General features: G+C 39.7%; 1 protein-coding gene across 1 annotated transcript in view; it reads left to right on the plus strand.

The window, feature by feature from the left end:
- The window catches only part of SLIT2 (slit guidance ligand 2), a 388092-nt gene that overhangs the window by 359930 nt on the left and 8955 nt on the right, over positions 1 to 19207 (plus strand). The window contains 4 exon segments of the mRNA XM_015571823.1: positions 3102 to 3239; positions 3346 to 3586; positions 5101 to 5231; positions 18352 to 18506. Of these exon segments, the coding sequence (XP_015427309.1) occupies positions 3102 to 3239; positions 3346 to 3586; positions 5101 to 5231; positions 18352 to 18506 (665 nt within the window).

Below are 19207 nucleotides of genomic sequence, written 5' to 3' on the forward strand. Positions count from 1 at the left end.
GCATGCAGTGAATCCACAATAGCCAAGTGGTTAGGGTGCGGTCTGGCACAGAGGAAGTGCTCCAAGAACATCACCTGTATGTTACCCCTGGTCCTTCAGCATCAGAGCAGCTGAGCCCCACCCTCCCTCCACCAGCAGGAACAGGCCGAGAAGCTGTGCAAGAGACTGGCCCCGGGATTCTGTGTCAGCTCCCCTGTCTCACTCCATTAGGTCAACCCCTTTCTGCCATAATGATTCTCTGGGTTTATTATGGATTAGGGTATCCAGTGTTAACACATTTTTTCATAAAAATGCATTTTATTCTCTATCATTAATTTTTAAAATGTTATTTATTTGGAAATTGTTTAATATTTTCTAGTAAATTTGACAACATAGATAGCGCTTTTATCATCTCAACTCCTCCAATGAGTTAGAGCTGAAAATAGTGGACAGTATAGGCAAATAAAGTGGAGGAAAAAGGGAGGAAGAGGGGAACCAGTTTTAGTGTTGAAAATTCTTAGAACAGTAACCACCTATACAGAGTGTTCTGAGCTCTTTTAACTTGTATTCTTATGTTTTGTAAGTAGATTCCTCAAGAAAGCCAATGGAGGGAACAGAACTGAATATGTAATAAGTAAACTCGGCATTTCAGAGCTCTTTGAACATGATTTTTGTGTATTTATGTGGCCCGTTTTGTAGTAATGTTCTATTTGCTTGTAATTCAAGTGTTCCGTATTCCATCACAGAAGAATTCCAGTTTTAGTGTTGAAAATTCTTAGAACAGTAACCACCTATACAGAGTGTTCTGAGCTCTTTTAACTTGTATTCTTATGTTTTGTAAGTAGATTCCTCAAGAAAGCCAATGGAGGGAACAGAACTGAATATGTAATAAGTAAACTCGGCATTTCAGAGCTCTTTGAACATGATTTTTGTGTATTTATGTGGCCCGTTTTGTAGTAATGTTCTATTTGCTTGTAATTCAAGTGTTCCGTATTCCATCACAGAAGAATTCCAGTTTTAGTGTTGAAAATTCTTAGAACAGTAACCACCTATACAGAGTGTTCTGAGCTCTTTTAACTTGTATTCTTATGTTTTGTAAGTAGATTCCTCAAGAAAGCCAATGGAGGGAACAGAACTGAATATGTAATAAGTAAACTCGGCATTTCAGAGCTCTTTGAACATGATTTTTGTGTATTTATGTGGCCCGTTTTGTAGTAATGTTCTATTTGCTTGTAATTCAAGTGTTCCGTATTCCATCACAGAAGAATTCCAGTTTTAGTGTTGAAAATTCTTAGAACAGTAACCACCTATACAGAGTGTTCTGAGCTCTTTTAACTTGTATTCTTATGTTTTGTAAGTAGATTCCTCAAGAAAGCCAATGGAGGGAACAGAACTGAATATGTAATAAGTAAACTCGGCATTTCAGAGCTCTTTGAACATGATTTTTGTGTATTTATGTGGCCCGTTTTGTAGTAATGTTCTATTTGCTTGTAATTCAAGTGTTCCGTATTCCATCACAGAAGAATTCCAGTTTTAGTGTTGAAAATTCTTAGAACAGTAACCACCTATACAGAGTGTTCTGAGCTCTTTTAACTTGTATTCTTATGTTTTGTAAGTAGATTCCTCAAGAAAGCCAATGGAGGGAACAGAACTGAATATGTAATAAGTAAACTCGGCATTTCAGAGCTCTTTGAACATGATTTTTGTGTATTTATGTGGCCCGTTTTGTAGTAATGTTCTATTTGCTTGTAATTCAAGTGTTCCGTATTCCATCACAGAAGAATTCCAGTTTTAGTGTTGAAAATTCTTAGAACAGTAACCACCTATACAGAGTGTTCTGAGCTCTTTTAACTTGTATTCTTATGTTTTGTAAGTAGATTCCTCAAGAAAGCCAATGGAGGGAACAGAACTGAATATGTAATAAGTAAACTCGGCATTTCAGAGCTCTTTGAACATGATTTTTGTGTATTTATGTGGCCCGTTTTGTAGTAATGTTCTATTTGCTTGTAATTCAAGTGTTCCGTATTCCATCACAGAAGAATTCCAGTTTTAGTGTTGAAAATTCTTAGAACAGTAACCACCTATACAGAGTGTTCTGAGCTCTTTTAACTTGTATTCTTATGTTTTGTAAGTAGATTCCTCAAGAAAGCCAATGGAGGGAACAGAACTGAATATGTAATAAGTAAACTCGGCATTTCAGAGCTCTTTGAACATGATTTTTGTGTATTTATGTGGCCCGTTTTGTAGTAATGTTCTATTTGCTTGTAATTCAAGTGTTCCGTATTCCATCACAGAAGAATTCCAGTTTTAGTGTTGAAAATTCTTAGAACAGTAACCACCTATACAGAGTGTTCTGAGCTCTTTTAACTTGTATTCTTATGTTTTGTAAGTAGATTCCTCAAGAAAGCCAATGGAGGGAACAGAACTGAATATGTAATAAGTAAACTCGGCATTTCAGAGCTCTTTGAACATGATTTTTGTGTATTTATGTGGCCCGTTTTGTAGTAATGTTCTATTTGCTTGTAATTCAAGTGTTCCGTATTCCATCACAGAAGAATTCCAGTTTTAGTGTTGAAAATTCTTAGAACAGTAACCACCTATACAGAGTGTTCTGAGCTCTTTTAACTTGTATTCTTATGTTTTGTAAGTAGATTCCTCAAGAAAGCCAATGGAGGGAACAGAACTGAATATGTAATAAGTAAACTCGGCATTTCAGAGCTCTTTGAACATGATTTTTGTGTATTTATGTGGCCCGTTTTGTAGTAATGTTCTATTTGCTTGTAAGAAAAAAGGAGAGAGAGAGAGCCAGAAAGAGGGAGGGATGAAGGGAGGAAGAAAGTGAGAAAGCAAACAAGATAGAGAGAAGGAACCCTGTGCACTGATTCTATTCTTATTTGGATTATGGACACTCACTCTGGTCAAGAGATAAAAATCACCATTCCCCGGACAGTTCCCAGTGAGAAGCCATGGGATGCTTTGCAGACCAGTGCTGTGTTCTAGGCTTCCTTTAGTTTGAGGCTCTGTGAGCGTGTCTAAGTACATTTTTTAAAGATGGTGCCATCTTTTCCTAGATGACATGCAACTGTTTGGGTTTGAAATCATTTACTTGCTTGTTCAAACAGATGTGACTGCACCCCAGGCTACATCGGCGAGCACTGTGACTTGGATTTCGACGACTGCCAGGATCACAAGTGTAAAAACGGAGCCCACTGCACGGACGCAGTGAACGGCTATACGTGCATCTGCCCCGACGGTTACAGGTGCGAAGAGAAGTTCACATCTGTGTGGAGAGTTAGGGCTCACGGGATTCCGTGCACAGTGGCCATTCAGTAACAGCTAATCGGCATGTTTCTCTTCTTTCCTTAGTGGCTTGTTCTGTGAATTTTCTCCGCCCATGGTCCTCCCTCGAACCAGCCCCTGTGACAATTTTGAGTGTCAGAATGGAGCTCAGTGCATCGTCAGGATAAATGAGCCCATATGCCAGTGTTTGCCTGGCTACCAGGGGGAGAAGTGTGAGAAGCTGATTAGTGTGAATTTTGTAAACAAGGAGTCCTATCTTCAAATTCCTTCGGCCAAGGTTCGGCCTCAAACGAACATCTCACTTCAGGTAAAGTTCGCCCCCACCAGCAAGAGCCGATCTCATTGAAAGCCAAATCCAGCTCTACAGCATAAACACAGTGGTGGTTTGGTAGTGATGTTATTTGTCACATAGACAGTTACAGGTCGCAGAACACAATAACAGACAGCACCCCTATGGGAAAGCGTCAGTCTTCTCGCCAACATTTGTGTTTTTCTAAGCTAAGTGGGAACCGGGCATTTTTATTCATTACTTGTTTGAGAAAATCACACACACAGTAACAAAATATATATCTTTGTTTTGTGCTTGGGTAAAGGCTTTTTATTCATTTATCTTTATGACTGCAGTCCGGGCTCTACACTCTGCAAAATATCCAGTGTGAGTCTTACAACTTTTCAACCGGAAACCTTTGAGAATAGACATGAAATTAACAAACAGATTTATTGCTAGTCTTTCCACCAAGTCACCTTTACCTTTGAGTCAGTGATTCAGTGCCCTGTAGACAAGGTGAGAGTAGATTAGTGGTAATACCTGTAGGTGACAGGGGGCAGGTTAGTTTTATCCAGTAAATAAAATATCTTATATGTTTTGAGTTCAAATGGTTTTAGCCTGTTTGCTATCGGTCCCACTCTGCATTTGGTTTACCTTGGCACCCAGGGAGGGGCGGGGCGTTCTTTAGAAGTCACAGGGAATGGAACCCCGGGAGGCAGCCAGGCCTTCTTAAGGAAAAGGCCGGTCTCCCTGGCTGCCAGCAGAGCCACATTGATTGTTATGAGAAGTGCCCAGTGCTGTTTGGGCTTAGGTCCTAACTTTAACAGAACTGCTTCTTTAAAAGCCAGAATGCAGGACAAAAAGAGAGATTTCCCTCTTCTCATGCCATCACTATAAAGAATTTGCTTCTTTATATGAAATATGAAAGTCGACCTTGATCAGCGCAGTCGCATTTCACATATGCCGTAAATACCGTCCGTTACAGAAGCAGGGCGAGCAGGTGAGTGAAAAGCTCCAAGTGCAAGCGCAGGCAGCGGTGTTTACGTAGGTGCATGTTATTGTTCTTTTTCAACAGAGCAGAAACACCACCATTTTTATTCCTGATTAGACGTTATCATTCTCTGCTGAGAAAATATAGTTGATAGCTAAGGAGGAAAGCTTGATTTCCGTTAGATATTGTGCACTCTAATGCTGTGGAAAATATTTTCCAGCTTTAATTTTCCGAAGTGTAAATTAGGTATGTAAATTCCTTGTTTTTGCATATTTCCTGGGACATGCATCTTGAAGCTTTGGCATTGCCCATATGTACAGGAAGAGTAAAAATGTGTTTATGAATGTATCTTTAAAGTTCCTTAGGAATTTATTTGCAAGGAAGTAATTTAGACTAGGTCATCTTTCAAGTCATGATTTCAACGTACAGTATTGTATTTTCTCATAGCCATAAGGAAAACATAAAGCTTAGAAATAACACTTCACTAAGCAGCTTATTTCTTTTTGATGAAATGTGTTTGGGTGACGACCCATCCTACTAACGGAAGTGTCCTTCCCCCTAGATTGCTACAGATGAAGACAGTGGGATCCTCCTGTACAAGGGGGACAAGGACCACATCGCTGTAGAGCTCTACCGGGGACGCGTGCGCGCCAGCTACGACACCGGCTCTCACCCGGCCTCAGCCATTTACAGGTGAAGATCTCTCAGTTACTGGGAAAGGTGAAAACTATTGTTTCATGAAGCACTGCTTCTCTGTTGTTTTGTAATGCGGAGGGGAGGGATCAGTTGTCTCCAGCAGACTCTGTGATGCGTGTGTTACCCATGGCATGAGTTGGATAATTGCGGGAAAGTCTTATTTCAGTACAACAGGTCTCCCCCGCTACCCAAGAGTAGAACCTTCCCACAAAGCCCTTTGTAAACCGAAATGGAGTAAAGCAGAAAAGCCATTATTTTAGGACATATCTGCTAAAGGACGCACAGAATACACAGAGGTAGAGCACAGATGTTCTCACACACAGTTCAAAGCTAGGGTGGCGGGATGCTGAGATTCTGGGTATGGGTCCTGGGAAGGAGCTTGAGGCTACCACAGTTGCTGCTCTAGGCGCCTCACTGTCTCTACAGAGGCTCACTGAAAAACAAACGCTACTAGTATTTTCCCTTTCTAAAAGAAAAGCTAAAGTGTCTTATCTTCCCATTCCTTCAGTCAGATTCCTTTCTTTTGGTTAGGAGAGCAGGTGATAATGTAGTGTCTCTCTTCAAGTAAAGTGGAAGTAAAGTGAACTTTTGAAAAGTGGGGAACACCTGTATTTACAAAGCTTGGTAGGGGTAGTATTTTGCTCTGGGGCTAGAAAGGAGGGATGCTGCTCCCACCCATCTGCTTGTAGAAGTGAGAGGAGGCAGAGGCTATGGCAATACAGGCAATACTATGCCAATTGCTATTGGCAATTCCTTTTCAATACAGAAAAGGAATGTGGAGAGGATTGCAGGGCAGGAGCTCTGACCTTCAGTGAAGTGAGCCCCCAGGGAAGGAACCAGGGTTTTAAATATGCAACCTCCCTCTCCTACCTCCCAACAGTCTCCTGCCTGGTGCTTCCCTGTGGCCAAATCAGATGGCAGAAAACAATGAACCCACTAATCCCAGTAATTAAGTCACACTGCAGCTTCCTAGGGCTCAGAGCCCGTAAAGATCTGTGGGGCATAGCTCTAGAGAAACAACTGCAGTAGAAACTCAGCACAGTGAGAAATATAAAGTTACTATTCATGCAACACATGTTTATTGAGCACCTACTGTGTGCTAGGCCCTGTTCCAAACTTTCAGGAACAAAACTCCTGCCCTTAGAGAGCTTTCATGTGATAAAGCAATGGTTGCATAGAATATGTCATAGATAATTTTATCATTCATTTTGGAAGTCTTTTTTTAAATAATATAATGATATTGATGATACATTGGCGACGTGAAAGGGAAGGTATTTATGAGGCATAAGACTAACCTTCAGAGCCCCTCTGTCCAGTCTCAACACTAACTCTGTCATCCTCAGAGAAGTTACCTAGTAAATTTCTTCACATATAGAAACAGAGTAGTCACACATTTAGAGCAGGGTCATAATGCTATATGCAGTCTGTTTTCCTAGGCAGGTCATTTAAATGAACTAAACAGACCAATTCAAAGAAAAGAATATATTCTCATTCTGTTTCTTATATATATATGTGGTTATTGATTTCAGAGAGGAAAGGAGAGGGAGGATTGAAAGAAAAGAATATATTCTCATTCTCTTACTTATATGTATATGGTTATTGATTTCACAGAGGAAAGGAGAGGGAGAAAGAGATAGAAATATTGATGAGAGATAATCATTGATTGGTTGCCTTCTGCACACCCCCTACTGGGGATCGAGCCCACACCCCAACATATGCCCTGACAGGAATTGAACCATGACCACAGGGTTCATAGGTCCATGATTAACTACTGAGCCATGCCACTGGGCATCATTTTGTTTCTCTTGAAGAGGTCTGACGTTTAAGAGACCTATTGCTTTATTACAAACAGCCTTGATGTTGGCAATACAATAGGAGTGGTTGTGACTGGGGTGAACCCAAAGCAAATCTTTGTCCAAACAGGACTAGGCTACATCTCCTCAGTTCTCCCTGAATCTGCCACGTTTGCTACAACTCCAGCTTTTCCAACTAAAGGCAGAAATATGAAGTTTTTTAACTATAAAGTTTTCCCTCCTTTAAATATTGATTCAGATTATCTTAAAATACCCTTTGTGGTGAACACTGTGCATCTGTAGGCCAAACAAGCTTGACAACCAATATGTGGGCATTGATTGGGACTAAGTAGAGATACTGGCCTGTATGTTGTTTGTGTTATCCAGCGATATATATATAATATTAATGTGTTTCAAAAGCCTTCATATCCTATTTAATCCTCCATAACAGTTCCAGGAAAGTCAATGCCAATTGTAGCCATGAATGGAATCCTTTTGGTGGTGAGCTAACCCATTTGGGAATATTTACATCATGGAAACAAACACATAATTATTGGTTTCCAAGTGAAATGAGATCGTTTCTTCATCTCCAAATGGTAATGAATTAGTGCCAACACTAAAGGTATTGATAGGCCTTAAATTATATAGCCTCAATTTGATTCAGCCCATAAAAAGACTGCAGAATATTGATTTTGTGGTTCATTTTTGGGATTGATGTTTTTGTTTTATTCTATGCAGTGAAACAGTAGAATATTTTCAGAAACCATAATAAAGGCTCTTGAAGTTAGCTTATTAAAGCTAGTTCTCACAAAAATATGTATATTTAAAGCATTTCTAGATAAGTTGTAGAAACCAGGATAAGTTATATCCAAATGAGGAATTACTATAAAGAGCTTATTTTGAGTTTATGTTCATTACCATTTTTGCCTAACAAGCAATAGAGTACACCCTGTGGCATTTATAAATACCATTAATACCATGTGACTCATTTTACAATATGAATCAGAAGTCTAGGAAAAGCATCATTTTTAACTAATGCTTGCTCTTCAGTTTATGGCACAACACTCAAGAAAAATTATTACGTTTTTTAAGGAAAAGAAAAGAAACAACAATTACCTGAAATTCAAATAGAGAGATGATAGACTGAATTGATTAATATGTATTACATGTAAACTAGAGGCCCTGTGCATAAAATTCATGCACAGGTAGGTCCCTAGGCCTGGCCAGCGATCAGGACCAATTGGGGTCTTCTGGCTGCCGGCCGGGGCCTTCCTTCTGGCTGCCAGCTGGCTCCTTCCTTCCCCAGCTGCTAGTTGCCTGCTGGGGCCTTCCTTCATTCCGCGCCACCCCCTGGTGGTCAGCACATGTCATAGCAAGCGATCATACTCCCAGTTTCCAGGTCGAACTCCCGAGGGGACACTTTGCATATCAGCAATATATACATATATATTGCCTAGTGGCCCAGTGCACAAAATTCAGGGGGACTGTCCCTCAGCCCAACCTGCCCCCTCTCCAATCTGGGACCCCCTCAGGGGATGTCCAACTGCCGGTTTAGGCCCGATCCCTGCCGGCCCGATCGCCCACATCCCTCTCACAATTCAGGACCACTGGCTTCTAACTGCTTGCCTGCCTGCCTTCCTAATTACCCCTAACTGCTTCTGCCTGCCATCCTGATCACCCCCTAACCACTCTCCTGCTGGCCTGATCGCCCACAACTGCCCTCCTGCCATGACCCGCCTCCTCCGTGCAAGGTGGCAGAGCCACAGGACCCCCAGGCCTCACTGTGCGGAGCGGCTGCCAGGCCCCACCTCCGCTGTGCATGTGGCCATCTTGTGGTGGCCATCTTGTAGTGGTGTCATACGCGAGGGCCACCTAGGCTTTTATTAGTATAGATATAATATGCATATATCAATTTTCCAATTTTTAATAGAAATTTGTTTTTGTATAATAGAGACCACAGGGAACAATTAAATTATTTTAACACCCTAGTATTTGACAGGTAAGAATCATAGTGCCTAAGATGTGTGTTCAGATCTAGACTTGGCCAATTACTAGGATATAAACTCAGGCAAGGTACATAATTTTCTGTACCTCAGAACTCATTTCTGTAAATAATGTAGCATCTTCCCTATAAGGTTTTTCTGAATATTGAATTGTAAACTCAGCGTTGTCCTCACTCCCCATTTTCATTGTCTTCATTCTCATCTACCTAGTAGCAATACAGGAAAATTTTCCTGGTAGCTCTTTCTGGGGTGTAGCAGAGGAGTTAAAAGTGTACCCTCAATCGTTATACATTAACACTAGAAGTATAGCTTGTTTACAGTTTCTATTGAAAATATCTATCAAAATTACAACTATATTTACTCTCCAACCTATAAAATCCCACTTCTGGAAATTGTTCCTACAAATATAGCTGAAGACATAGAAATAACATGTGTGCTGGGTAATTTGCTGTGGCATTGGCTATAAAGACAAAGGTTAGGAAGCAACCTAGTTTCTATCTAAGGAAACTATGTACAGTACATTCACAAAATGGAATGCACTGTTAAAAAGAAAAGGAAGGGAGGGAGGGAGGGAATGGGGGGGTTCTCTATGTATTACATTGGGAGATTTCCAAGGTCTATTGCTCAGTTCAAAGGGGATAAAAAAAATAAGGCAGAAACAGTGTCAAACATGGGTGGATTTTTGCATTTCTATCTCCAGGTATTTGCATAGACAAACTAGGGAAGAGAGGAAACGGTTGGAAGCAAGACTTGTATGTGAATAGCATTTGATATCATTTGGGTTTTTGAACTACTTGAATGTTTGCTCAAACGGAAAATTGAAGTAATCAGAAGGAGCAGGTGCTCTAAAGACAGTGGGACTTAATTCCAGTCCCCGCTCTGCTGTCTGTTACCTGTGTGTCTTGAGCATATGGCTTAAGCACCCTGGGCCTCACCTGGTACATGGTGACAACCTATCAGAGTTCTGTCTTTGTGGGGCTGTGGTAAGGATTTTATGATTTGATACATGTAAAATATTTAGAACAATGCATGCCAAATAGTAAAAATGATAGCTATTGGGATTATCATTTCTGAGTATCCAAAATTGGATTCATCTCCTTTGCATCACCCAAACCTGGGTCCCTGTCATGATCCTAATTTCATTGAGAGGCAGCACAAATTTCTTGAGCATGTAGATGTAGTGGAGTTACTATTAATCTTTTTTTTTTCCCTTCCTTTACCTTCAACTTGAAATTGGTCTCAAGTTTTAATTCCGCTCCTACTAATTTCTGGCATTTATCCAAATACTTCTGACCTTGCTCAGACAACTAGGATGTGAGTTTTGATGAAAGGTATTCGTTCCCCATCTTTATAGCAAAACCCAGCAACAACCCTGTTGCTTAATACATATTTTGTTGAGTGAAATTAAATTTTCCAAACTGAATGTGTTTCCATGTTAGCTGACATTAGAAAAGTACACTACCCTGCTGTTTTAATAAAAGGTATTTTTATGTATTCTTACCTTAGAGAATTTGTTCAGTTTAACTGTGTAATTTTATGTTGTAAAAGATGACTGTGGTAAACTTTTCTTCAAATTGTGCGTTATTTAATGTGCTGTTGGAACATCACACAAAGGAATGATTTTGTGCAACAGGTGCATCTTTGCAGTTGCATGGTTTCTTTTCAGTGTTGATGGAAATGGATTTTATTTTAGTAAAACGAAATCTGACAAAATTAGGGGAACATAACCACATGTTAAGTTGTTGTTTCTGTAGGGTAATTTTTGCTTTAAAAAGTTTCATTTTAGATGTCAGTTACTGTCTCCAATGAATCTGTATGAGAACCATTATCTCACAGAATTATGTCTAGAGGGAATAGTTAACATTGCTTTAAGTGTGATTCAGAAAACCCAAGATATAGTGAGTATTTCTTTCCCATTAGGACTAACGTGGTATGCACGTTTCATCATTTTATTTCCTTTTCTTTTGTTGTTAATCCTCACTGGAGGATTTCTCCCCTCCCCCCCCCCCCATTGATTTTAGAGAGAGTAGAAAGGAGGGGGGAGGAGAGAGAAACATTGATATAAGAGAGCCACTTAAATTGATTGCCTCCCTCATTCGTCCCAGCCAGGGTGGGAATCCTGCAACCCAGGTACATGTCCTTGACTTGTATCAGACCCACAATCCTTTGGTTCAAGGGCCAGCACTCTTACCACTGAGAAACACCAGCCAGGGCTCATTTTATTTTTTACATCTGATTTCAAAATGTCATGGTTTCTTATAGACACACTTACTGCTAACAGGGCCAGACATGCAGGCAGTGGTGTAGAGCAATTGTTTTCAAACAGTGTGCATCAGAATCACCTGAAAGGTATGTTAAAATGCATATTCCTGGGCTCCACCTCTAGCTCCTGACTCACATCTCAGATGTGCCCCCCAGTTTTTCTTTCTCTAAGTTCCCAAGTGATACTCTCATCCAGGGACCATGATTTCAGAACCACTTTTATAAAAGCTCTGAATATGCATCTCTTCTCCTATCTGAGTTCCATGACATCATGCTTGATGTTGGCCTTGAAATCAGCCATGTGGAGAGTATTTCCACTGAAACCCCTAAACATCCAGGCTCTTTTTCTTGTTTCAGAGAGCTAGTCATTGACATTCGCCAACATTAGATCCCTGCTGTCTAAGGGATCCAATCAGCAGAGATGACATGAACTGCCTAACGAGGGAATGAATGTAGAATATCATACGTAGCCTAATTTTTAAACTACTTAGAGAATAGCATCAAAAGGGACTTGGCAATAGTGCCATGAATGAATGAGTGAATGAACAAATTAGTAAATGAATAAATTAGTGAGTGAATGAATGAATGAATGAATGACAGCCTAAACTTTTCACTACCATCAGCAGTAATCCCTTGGACAGAAATGGAGTAATTCATTTTTCTCTCAAGCAGGCTGATAATTTATTGCCTTTCACAGGGACTGTTGTCATCTAGATAGAAACTTTAAACATTTTAATAAAAATGGCATGTCTTGTTTTTTAGATTCAAATTAATGTCATTTTCCAAACCAGACAGCTTCTTTGAAAACATGGTCAACTATTTAAAATCTAGGAAATCAAATAAATAGCTCACAGAAGCGTAGGATTGTACCATGCATTAATTGGCATACACCTTCAGGGGAATTTCCCCTCGGCTCTTAGGCTTGGTTCAGTGCACAGCCTCTGAATTAGGCAACTTACTGGCTTGGCTTAAAAAAATATAATGATAATAATAAATTGGTTCTCATTGGAGAAACGGAATCAATATGGTCTTCTCATTTCCAAGATAAAACTCAGCCCTTCTTGATGTAACACGGGGAAAGACACCACTTTTTACCAACTTTATAACTTTGAACAGGTTACTGCACCTCTGTGTACTTACATTTTCTCATCTGAGCAATTGGAATTAGATCTGTTTTTCATGTGTGATTGGGAGAATTGTAAGTAATGAGTGCAAAGCTCCTAGTACAGTGATAGGCACACAGTAGGTGCACAATGATTGGTAATGATTGTGGCTTATGGATGCTCTTCATGCTCAGTGTCCAGATGCTAAAGAATAAATACCCAAGTGCAAATGTTATTGTCTTACATGGGGCTCTGACCGAAGGCAGAATTCACTTTCTATTTTAGTGCATTTTCATTAGATAATTTGCCTCTGAAGTACTGGGTAAAATATAGCTTTACTTGATAAACTCATTATTTTATAAAATGTCCCTGTGAAAACTCTTATGCATATACATAAATACCTTTGATCCCCTTTGGCCCGGACATTCCTTTTGATTTAAACAGATAGGCAGGGAAATTTTTATTACCCTCCCACCATACAGTTGAAGTATCTTCAGCCAAGGGATATCAAAATGAGGTGACCAGTTGAATTTGTCTATTTTTTTATTCCTATTTAATTGCACAGAATGTGCCAACAGATACTTTAAATTTTTAAAGCAAAAAGCTGGACCTTGCATAAGCCAAATGAACTATTCATCTTTATTCAGTTACTGAAATAACTCAAGATTAATGGTGGAGATAGAAATATGAAAGTCACTGTTAATGTGTCCTACATAAATTAGAAAAATCTGAGACAGGTCAGAGCCTCTCTTCTCTTAAGCCCCAAGTTCTTAAACTCTTTTTCTGTAGCAGACCACAAGACACAGTTGAGTAACTGCTTTGTTTTCATACATCCATTTAGGGATTCAAAAATAGAAAACGTCAGGTAACAGATGAGTATAGCAAACCGGAATTACATAATAATGGTAATAAATGCAATTTATGTTCCCAGTGGAAAAGCTCGATGTTAAGTGGTTCACTTGTGACTTCTGTGAGTCATCAGATATATAGTTCCCGAGGGGGCAGTGAGAGAGTTTATCAATACTTGTCAGAACGCACAGGGACCTGTGCATTTCAAGTGGGTAGGTAGGCGATGACTGTGATAGACGGTAAAATCGATGATGGCTGTTTTATTGTGTAACAACTGCTGTGTCAGACACTGCCTTATTTTAAAAGTGCATTCCTGGTCCTTCCCCAGTTTAAGGTATGCTTTACAGGACAGTGTGAAACACCGGTTTAGAATACTCTTAGCTCTCACATATCCCCCCCAGGCCCCATCCCCACAATGCCACCTTAGAAAACAAAGAATCTAAAAATATTAGGATATACTAGTATTCCCAAAAGTGGGATCTCTGAGCAAAATGAATTGACCAACAAAATAAGACCCACAGGATGGAGGCATAGAACAGACTGACATACCTCAATGTGTGGTTGTGGGGACAAGAAGAGATAAACCAAAGAACTTATATACTAATAGGCATAGCCCATGGACACAGGCAATAGGATAGTGAAGATCTGGGGCTGTTAGGGGCTGGGAGGAGAGAGGGAAGGGAGGAAGAGGGGGAGATATCTATAATACTATCAACAATAAACATATATTAGAATCAAAATATTAAATTCACAACGCATATCTGTTAAAAGGCCAGAGTGTGGCCTTCATCAGAAAAGAAATGGAATTCAGCTCAGTGATAACTCTTGCCAAGTTCTGGAATGATCAGCTTTGACACAAAGCTTTCGGGAGGAGAGAAACCTAGTCAGTCTGAATTTTATAATTGGGAAAATTGAATCCAAATCCAGGTTTCATTTTCTATACACTTCAGATGCCTTCTTGTAGCCTTCAGACTCTCATGATAAGATTATGGCATATTTTTTTTTACAATTCTTGATTTTTAGTAAATGTACAAGTTGTGCAACCATCATATGAGGTTGTTTTTCATAGAACTTTATTCCTGGGCTATTTGGGAGAGAAATCATCCATACACGTTGATTGTATAGTATTAGGTACTCTAGGTGTGTTGTCTTTTCTTTGTAAAAGTGACGCATAATAATTAGAAGCACACACTCTAGAACCCGGCAACCTGCCTTCAAATTCGTTTGGCCACGGGCTGTGCCACCTTGAATACTCTAGGTGCCCAAGCCTTAGAGTTGTTATGAGTATCAAATGAGTCAATACATGTGAAGTTCTTAAGGCAGAACCTGGCTCATAGTATGTGCTATATATTTCTTTGGTCTTATTAATCACGTTTCCCTGATGAGGAAGATGAAGCAGAGGAAAACTTCCTGTGTCACAAACCCAGTGTCACAAATCTAATGAGGCCTAGGACAAGCTGAACGAGGTTTATCTCCCAGCATTGTCCTTCAGGATATGGCCCCTGAAAAATCAGATATTTTAAATAAAGTGCATTGTTTAGATATCCTTCCTGAAGATTGCTTGAAGTCTCTAGACTATGTGTAACTATAATTGCATTAGTATTATTAAAAAATTATATATGTTATGCCTAATACAACTCCCTCACATTTTACTTACGTAACATATATTTATTGAGCATCTACTATATACCAGACACTCTACTGGATACATTAAAGAGTAAAGAAGTAAGTAATCCATGGCTCCTGCTTTAAGGTTGCATACTCAGTTGTACTGTAGCAAACACCACCATTGACGATGACAAGCCTGGATTGATCGTCTAAAACCCATGTGACCCAGAACCCATTCCCCAGTACATTGGGCTTATTTTTACAATAATTAAGGTCAGTGTTCATAGGACATTGATAGAATACCATTTTGAGAGTTGCATATGATCACAAAGGAAAAAGTGATTGACCACTACTTTCTCTCTATATATATCTCTTTATTTTAATGTTTTACTTAAAACTTTTAGTAACTTGAACAAGATATGCCCCAAAGAAGCTACTGTGTTTTTGCCAGTCTTTTAATCTTACAATTATTATTAAAAATGAAACTGAACTAGTTTCTTTCTGAAGAAAACTCTGACATAGCATGGCATTATTTATATCTGATACTAGAGGCTCGGTGCACGAAATTCATGCACGGGGGTGGGGGGGTCCCTCAACCAGGCCTGCACCTTCTCCAATCTGGGACCCCTCAGGGGATGTCCAACTGCCACTTTAGGTCAGATCCCTTAGGTAGTCAGACATCCTTCTCACAATCTGGGACTGGCTCCTAACAACCATCACCTGCCCGCCCTCCCCTGTCGGCCTGATCACCCCTATCTGCTCTCTCCTGCTGGCTGCTGGCCTGATCTCCCCCAACTGCCCTCTCCCCTGCTGGCCTGGTTGCCCCCAACTGCCCTCCCTGCCGGCCTGATCGCCTCTAACCCCCTGTGAGCCTGATCTCACCCCTAACTGCCTCTGCCTCGACCCCCACCACCATGGCTTTGTCCAGAAGAAAGTTGGACATCTGGAAGATGGCCAGCTGACCCGGTCTAATTAGCCTATTACCCTTTTATTAGTCTAGACCAGGGGTCCTCAAACTACAGCCCGCTGGCCACATGCAAATACAAATATTGTATTTGTTCCCATTTTGGTTTTTTACTTCAAAATAAAATATGTGCAGTGTGCATTGGAATTTGTTCATATTTTTTTTAAACTATAGTATGGCCCTCCAACGGTCTGAGGGACAGTGAACTGGCCTCCTGTTTAAAAAGTTTGAGGACCCCTGGTCTAGACAATACTAATTTCTAACATTTAACTTTGTTTTTTCCATATGCTGGATGCGTTGCTCTGCATTAAAAAAAAATCATTCTCTATAGACCTCCCATTAATTATAAGAGGAATAAATATTTACTAACATTTACTGAAGAGAAAACTAAAATTTATTGGCAATTAAGAAACTTATCTAAAGTCAAAAATTTTAATAAATTCAAGACCTGGATTTAAATCCAGATTTACCTGACATCAAAATCTGTATGCTTAAACACTAGTTGATATTTCTACTCAGCCTATCCCCTTAGAAAACCGTCATATTTAAGACCACTAAGAGCTGCAATGCAAATTTATTTAGAAAACAATATCCTTGTATAGCGTTTTTAAATGTTGATTTTAGTGAGATAATAAATGTGTAGAAGGCAAAAATATTGATTGTTATATCTAATATTTTTGAAAGATGACATTTGAGACAGGTTATCAAAGATCCCTGTACACAGGGGCTCCTTTAACCACTTACAATAGAGAACTTCAGGTGTTTTCACAGTTCTGCAAAATGCTTTATATTGTTGTCAAATCACAAAATCTATTTTATGCAGGAAAAAAAAAGGAAAAGATTAGACTTCTGTGGTGAGAAGGATTGAGCAGAAATGTCAATACATTCTTCTGTTATTTCCCAGGCTTGACCTGTTAGCAAATCTAAATATCAGCTCCCAGGAATTTAAGGAAACACCTTGTATAGAGAATATTCGGTATTCACAATCTCTCTAACATATGCTCTGATATTTCCATTTTTGAGCCTTTTAAAAAAAGTCTTTGCAGTCAAAACACTATTATATTAATTCTGTAATATTTGCTATTTACCTTTGGGCCCAATTTGCATTATGCCCTCTTTTGCATCTATACTGAAAGGTGAGTATCTTCCCAACATGCACTGTGCCTTGATCCTGTTTTCTTCGTGGGTCCTGTTCTCATCTTTGCTGACTGCAGAACTCCTGTGAGATGTACAGCCCCACTTCACAGCCACACAGCACCTACGTACTGATCGCACCCAAGTTCATCCTATTCCCAGTCCTCACGGTTCACTGACCTCCGTTTTTAACCATTTTGGGGACTTTTCATAAGCTCCCTCAAACTTTTTGGAATAATTGCTGGACCCAGCCCTACAAAGTTATAGAAGAGAAACTGAAGAACCACTGTCAGCACTGGACTCCTAGATACGACTATGTTATGCTTTCTGTTTAATCTGCATTCCCTCCTCTTCACTAAACGTAGATTTCTTCCCAGGAGTATCATTTGATGGGTGGCCTTCTAAAAACTGCAAAGAAAGTAAGAGTATATCATCAATTAACACATTTTAAAAAGTGCAGCCCAGTCTATGTGGCTCAGTGGTTGAATATTGATCTATGAACAGCCATGGGCAAACTATGGCCCACGGGCCGGATTCAGCCCGTTTGAAATGAATAAAACAAAACAAACAAACAAACAAACAAAAAAAAGACCGTACCCTTTTATGTAATGATGTTTACTTTGAATTTATATTAGTTCACACAAACACTGCATCCATGCTTTTGTTCCGGCCCTCCGGTCCAGTTTAAGAACCCATTGTGGCCCTCGAGTCAAAAAGTTTGCCCACCCCTGATCTATGAACCAAGAGGTCACTGGTTCAATTCCTAGTCAGAGCACATGCCCAGGTTGTGAGCTTGATCCCCAGTAGGGGGCGTGCAGGAGGCTGCTGATCAATGATTCTCTCTCATCATTGATGTTTCTCTCTATCCCTCTCACTTCCCCTCTCTCTAACGATCAATATAAACACTTTTTAAAGTACAATGATCCTACCACCTTGGTTCTTCCTGTATTCATGTGTATGTTTTATTCTTATGTCTTATGTGCAGATTGAAGAGAGCAGAGGCAATTATCTCCTAACATTAGGGTGTGTAAGAGGTATCTGACGCAGGTGTAGGTTCCTTGTCTTGTAAATGGAACATTTGTGGCATTTTATAGCAAATACATCAAGTGTATTTTTAATTTCTATATATTAGGAGAAAATGACTGGATAATGATAAAATGTACTCATTTCCACTTCTCCCAATGGAAGAACAAACTTCTATCTTGGCTAGGAATAGAAATTTTATCACCTTGAACATATATTTTATTTTTAAATCAACCAATGTTTTTTATCTTTATTCATGTTAGATAGGAGTATGTTCTCCCAAGAAATGCTTATTGGATTTGTACTGTAACTTCTTTTCTTTAATATGAAGAACATGGAGGCACCATCTAAGTTTTGTTTTTGTTTGTTTGTGTGTAGCGTGGAGACGATCAATGATGGAAACTTTCACATTGTGGAGCTACTTGCCCTGGACCAGAGTCTCTCCCTCTCCGTGGATGGAGGGAGCCCCAAAATCATCACCAACTTGTCAAAGCAGTCCACTCTGAATTTTGACTCCCCACTCTATGTAGGAGGTAAGCACTTTTCCAAATCCAGTGGGTTCTGATGTGTCATTGTCATCAAAGCCTGATTCTGAAGTTGTTGGCGCCTGGTCCCATGGTCAATGACCAGTACTGCTCCATCCCTGAAAGACAAGGATAGAAAAGGAAGAACCCAAATAAGCTGTTAAGGGACCATTTGTAATCCCAGCTCTGGTTTTAACTAACTGGGTCATTGGGGTGGAGAAAAACATTGGTATTTCTTTGTGTCTATCACATACTAGGTGATTTATACACTATAGAAATTCATCTTATTATTTAATCTGGTCTATGGAAAAAGGAAGTGGTGAGAGAACAAATCAGACAATGAAAAAATGACAAAACAGGTTTGATGCACAGTGTGGAGTGCATGACCTCACCCCAGCTCCAACATATTACCATGCTGGAATGTCTGGGCCACCAGTGGCTAACTCACTTAAATGACAGGATAATTACTAATGAAACTGAATAAATGAATGAATGAATGAACGAACGAACGAATAAATGAATGAGTTAAATGTACAAATTGCATTGGGGTAATAGAAAGTATTTTTGTTTAGCTGTGACCTTAATGTGGGTGAACAAGAGAAAGGGTTGGGAAGGCAGATGATTCAGGCTTAGAGGGATAAAGACTTTGGACTTTATTTTAAGCAAGAAGAAGTCAGATGAGTAAATAGATGAGGAAGGAAGTATCAGCA

The sequence above is a fragment of the Myotis davidii genome, unplaced genomic scaffold, assembly GCF_000327345.1.
Source record: "Myotis davidii unplaced genomic scaffold, ASM32734v1 scaffold204, whole genome shotgun sequence".
Taxonomy (NCBI): domain Eukaryota; kingdom Metazoa; phylum Chordata; class Mammalia; order Chiroptera; family Vespertilionidae; genus Myotis; species Myotis davidii.